This window comes from Geospiza fortis, unplaced genomic scaffold (genome assembly GCF_000277835.1).
Source record: "Geospiza fortis unplaced genomic scaffold, GeoFor_1.0 scaffold432, whole genome shotgun sequence".
Lineage (NCBI taxonomy): Eukaryota > Metazoa > Chordata > Aves > Passeriformes > Thraupidae > Geospiza > Geospiza fortis.
Window position 1 is genome coordinate 1,608,253 of NW_005054436.1, and position 5,088 is coordinate 1,613,340.

Genomic DNA, 5,088 nt, shown 5'->3' on the forward strand with positions numbered 1-5,088 from the left:
GCATGGGGATGGAAGGGGAGGGGGATGAGGAAGCGTGGAATGGTGAAATGGCACGGCACGGCATGTCACGGCACGGCTGCTGGCTCGGCAGCAAGGGGAGGGCAGGGGTGGGACACGCAGGAAAAGGTGGAGTTATCCCTTTGTCCCGGGGAGCTGGTCTGACAGGAATTGGAGCAGCAGGAGGGTGGCTCGGGGTGGCCCCGGTGTCCCGGTCCTGCCCCGTGCCAGACCCGATGGATCCGGGCGCTGAGGGCACGGCAGGGGCACCGAGGGGCTCTGAGGGGCTGATCCTGGCCCGGTGAGGATGTGCCGAGTGGGTGAGTCCGGCTCCGGGTGGGGATCACAACAGGAGAGCTCTGTCTCTGCCCTCTGCAGGGGAAACTGAGGCACGGAGGGAGGGAGGGAGAGGAGCTGAGGGGCTGGGGTGGGTAGCTCCGTCTCTGCCCTCTGCAGGGGAAACTGAGGCACGGAGGGAGGGAGGGAGAGGAGCTGAGGGGCTCGGGTCGGTCAGGGGAGGAGCTGGGCTGAGCCCCGGTGGTGATGGCTGTGTGAGGGTGGGCTCCAGAGGGGGAACAGCCCCACGGTCACTCCTCCAAGTGCTGGCTGCCAGACCCAGCCCCGGAGCTGCCATTTGGGGCCAGCTGCTGTCCCAGAGCTTCCTCATCACCCTGAGCGGCCCCAGCTCTTCCCAGCCCCGCAGGGACCCTGTCCCCATGGCCACTGGCCCCACACCTTTTCCCCAGTCCCAGGAGAGCTGGCTGGACCAGTGGTCTGCATACCTGGGCTTCCACATCGCCTCATCCCCCTGCCAGCACGGCCACGTCCTCTGGGGCTGTCCCCAGATTCCTGGGACAGCTCGGTGCTGCCACCCCACACCCTCCTCTCCCCTTGTCTCAGGCCACCTCGATCCCGGCAGCCACAGAACGGTGCTGATGAAAACGGGGCTCATCCTCCTCATCGTCGGGCACCTCATCTTCATCAGCGGGGCGCTGGTGCACGGCACCGTGCTGCGCTTCGTGCTGGCCGCCCGCGACGCCACCTCCCTGCACTACGGTGTCACCAACAGCGCCGCTGTCATCGCCGCGCTGCTGGTACCGCTGGGGACACGGGGGGACGTGGGGAGGGGTCGGGATGGGGGAGGGATGCAGGGTGGGGAGGTGGGATGCAGGATGGACGCTGCTCTGTCTCCCCTTCCCCACCCGAAACGAGCCGTTCCTGGGGGATTCAGCATTCATTTCATGGGGAATCCAGCGCTTCTTTCCTGGGGAATTCAACCCTCCTTTCCCGGGGAATTCAACATTCATTTCATGGGGAATCCAACCCTCCTTTCCTGGGGGGTTCAACACTCAACATTCCTTTCCTGGGGAGTTCAACATTCATTTCATGGGGGATCCAACCCTCCTTTCTTGCAGAGCCCAACGCTCCTTTCCTGGGCAATTCAATGCTCCTTTCCTGGGGAGTTCAACATTCATTTCATGGGGAATCCAACAAACCTTTCCTGGGGAATCCAACCCTCCTTTCCTGGGGAGTTCAACCCTCCGGGGCTCATTGCTGGGTGAGGCTGTGGAGGTGAAGCTCTGCTCCCCTGGATGAGCTCCCGGGGATGTTCCCAGCAGGGAAAGGATCCCGCTGTCCCTGGGGCAGGGGCTGCTCCTGGCTGACCCCCCTGTTTTGCCCCACAGACCATCTCCTGTGGAGTCTGTGCCCTGCTGCTCTCCCGGTACCTCGGCCCTGCTGCCCTCGTAAGCACCCCCAGCCACTCTCCCACCACCCAGAGAGGCTGCACAGCCCCCACAGCCCCTCTGGGCTCCATCCCGAGCAGGGGACATCCCCAGGTCCCTGCACTGCCTCTCCTCTCCTCTCCCCCTGCAGAAATGGGCTCTGCTGGCGCTGAGCTCCTGCAGCAGCCTGTGCTGCCTGTGCTGCCTGCTGGGGCTGCTCGTGGCCATCGGGCTGACCCTGGGCACCCAGGGCCGGCTGCTGCTCGGCCCCTGCTCCACCGGCAGCTCCACGCTGGCCCCGGTGTCCCGCGAGTGCCCCTTCGACCCCACCCGCGTCTACGTGAGTGCCCCGGGGCTGGGGGTGTGCCGGGGGTGGGGAGGATGTGCAGGGGGCTGATGCTCCTCCTGTCTCCCAGAGCTCCACGCTGTCCCTCTGGGTCATCTCCCTCCTGCTGGAGGCCACGGGGATCTTCTTCAGCACCCGCTGCCTCCTGCTCACCCTGGAGCTCCTCCGCCTGGGCTGCTGCTGCCGCGGGATGCTCCGGATGAAGGTGATTTCTGATTCATGGGCTCAGCCCCAACCCCTCCCCTGAAGGGCTGGAGGTGATTTCTGGGTCCTGGGCTCAGCCCCATTCCCTCCCCTGCAGGGCTGGGGCAGACCTGGCTGTGCCCAGGGGTGACCTGTGGGTCCGAGGTTTCCACTCCTCTGCTCCCACTCTCATCCTCCTCTCTGGCTTTCAGGTCTCTCTGCAGGAAGCCCCAGTGGACAGCCCCGGCCCCGGGCAGTGCCTGGCCTTGCTGAGACTGGACAGTGGAGAAATTGCCCGGCTCTGAGGGATAAATGACCCTGTGGATGTGTCCTGGCCCTTCCTGACCCGTTCCAGCTCCAGCACAGCCCCGGACAGGACTCAGCTGCCCCCCAGGATGTGCGGACACATCCCCTGGAACAGGAGCCCATCCCACGGCCTGGGGCTGCAGCGAGGGATGGAACCGGGCTGGAACCAGACCCTGCAGGGAGGAACTGCCCCCAGGGGCTCCGTGTCCCCTTTCCCAGCACGGACTGCACTCACACAAACTTTATTCTGCAGGTATTAAAGCCCAGAAGCACAGCCCCACGCTGTGGGGAAGGGGCTGACCCAGCCCTGCCCATGGGGCTGCCTCCATGTGGGGCTGGGTGCTGGGGACCCCCCAACCACGGGGGCTTTGTCCCCCTGGGCTGTCCCACCAGGCTGGGCTGTCCCTGCTCCAAGCCCCGCTGCTGGGGGCTCTGTCCTCACTCCTGCCTTCACCTCCCACCAGTAAAACCAGCGCAGGACCCCCAGAGATGGAGACTGTCCCCCAGGCCCCCCTCACCCCGGTATCATCCAGGCTCCATCTCTCATCCCACAGGGGCTGTGGGGGCACAGAGGGGACGGCAGGGGCTGGGCGAGGGACAGTGACCATCGGCAGGGTGGGGGGTGGCAGGGGGGGCTCTGGGGGGCTCAGAACTGCATGGCCCCGCTGGGGTCACACTGCAGCAGGCGCACGATGGACGGGTCACTCTTGGCCCCTCTGATGAACTCCTCCAGCGAGAGCTTCCCTGCGGGGAAGGGGACACAGCTCAGCCACCTCCCAGCCACCACCAGAGACCACCCCGAGCAGCCCACGGACCCCTCCCCAGCCGGGGGGAGCACCCAGCACCCTGAGCCCCTCGGACATGAGCCATTTAATCAGCTCCTCCTGATAGCCCTGGATTTAGCCATGAGACCTCTCTCTCCCTAATCCCCTGCAGCTCCTCTCATTTACCATCGTTATTAGTGTCCATCTGTCGGAAGATTTTGTCCGTCCTTTTCTCCGGGGTGGATTCGTCTTCAGGCATGTTCATGACAGAGGAGACCATTTTGTAGATGGCCTGGGGGAAGGACAGGGGGTCAGGGTCAGGGTGGGCTCCTGGCATTGCCCACCTGGGACAGGGACAGAGCTCTGGGCTTTGTTTTCCTGGGAATGGGGCTGGTGTTTATCACCCTTCCCATGGGATCAGCGCTCCAGTCCCAGGAGCTGCTCCTGCAGGGAGGATTTGGCCACTGGCATGCCACAGAGAATCACCAGGTTGGGATTTGGGCAAGGAGAGCATCTCCTGCCCATTTTGCCAACACCACCAGGCGTGCAGGGGGACAACAGCCCGCCCTGGGAGCACGGGAGAGCCCCAGGATGAGGTGACAAAGGGGGACAACAGCCCGCCCTGGGAGCACGGGAGAGCCCCAGGATGAGGTAACAAAGGGACATCCCCAGGCAGGGAAGGACTCGGGATGCTCCAGGATAAAACGACCCCTGCAGCCACAGCTGTGAGGCAGCGAAGCTTCATCCCTGCTACTGCAAAACCTTGTCCGGGGGGTTCCAGGGGTGAAATCCCCACCCCAGCCGCCCCCGGGAGGCGACACCCGGGGCGGGACAGCCCGGTCGGTACCTGCACGATCTCCAGCATCTCCTCCCGGCTGATGTAGCCGTTGCCGTCCAGGTCGTACATGCTGAAGGCCCACATGAGCTTCTGCTCGAGCTTGCCGCGGGAGGTGACGCTCAGGGCGATGATGAACTCCCTGAAGTCGATGGTGCCGTCGCCGTTGGTGTCGAAGGTGCGGAAAACGTGCTCGGCGAACTTGGAGGCGTCGCCGTAGGGGAAGAAGTTGGCGTAGATCTTCTTGAACTCCTCCACGTCCAGCATGCCCGAGGGACAGTCCTTCAGGAACCCCTTGTACCAGCCCTGCAGCTCCAGGTCGGAGAATTCCGTGTTTTCCCGCAGGTCCTGGAGCATCTCCGGGCGGAGTTTGCTGTTCTGCTTCCCCATCGCGCTGGGACAGGGGACAGGGGCCTGGCCGGGCTCGGGGGTCCCTGTGCGCTACAGGAGGGGACAGGAACGGGGCAGAGCTCGCTGGCAGCCCCCGGACAGCCGGCCGGACGCCGATGCTGCTCCCTCCATCCCCGCCGGCCGCTCTGAGCGCTCGGGGCCGGCCCCGCGGAGCTGCCGGCAGCGCCAGCCCCCTCCTGTTTGCGTAATTATCCCTTAGAGCTCATTTGCATAATAGATAGGTGATATATAGGTGGGATCAGGCGGCCCCGAGGAGGGGACAGAGCCGTGCCTGCGGTTCTGGGTCCAGCCCAGCTTTGGGATGGCCGCATCTGGGTCAGGTCCCCCGGAGCTGGGTTATTTTCAGCTCCTCCGCTCTCTCCGTTAATATTTGATGCCTCCGGCGGGCTCTGGAGCCCCAGGAAGGGCTGGGGGTGGCAGGGACCTGCTGGGGGCTCTGTCCCTGCCCGGGATGTCCCCAGCCCGGGGGGACCCAGCCCAGCAGGAGCAGCTCAGGGGGAGGGAGGGCAGAGCCCAGCCCGG

General features: G+C 65.0%; 2 protein-coding genes across 2 annotated transcripts; one reads left to right on the top strand and one right to left on the bottom strand.

Annotated features, from left to right (window-relative positions):
• Positions 1 to 304: 304 nt before the first annotated feature.
• On the top strand, positions 305 to 2,684 carry TMEM54 (transmembrane protein 54). Its single transcript, XM_005427174.3, has 6 exons — positions 305 to 317; positions 898 to 1,091; positions 1,683 to 1,742; positions 1,873 to 2,061; positions 2,138 to 2,272; positions 2,463 to 2,684. Exons 1-6 carry the CDS (start codon positions 305 to 307, stop codon positions 2,553 to 2,555), a joined length of 684 nt encoding a protein of 227 aa, XP_005427231.2. The 3' UTR covers positions 2,556 to 2,684.
• A 424-nt stretch (positions 2,685 to 3,108) lies between these two features.
• HPCA (hippocalcin) lies at positions 3,109 to 4,669 on the bottom strand. Its single transcript, XM_005427117.1, has 3 exons — positions 4,168 to 4,669; positions 3,507 to 3,612; positions 3,109 to 3,300 (listed from the first exon to the last, which is right to left on the bottom strand). The coding sequence occupies exons 1-3, from the start codon at positions 4,543 to 4,545 to the stop codon at positions 3,203 to 3,205; spliced, it is 582 nt and encodes a 193-aa protein (XP_005427174.1). The 5' UTR covers positions 4,546 to 4,669; the 3' UTR covers positions 3,109 to 3,202.
• Between the last annotated feature and the right edge of the window lie 419 nt (positions 4,670 to 5,088).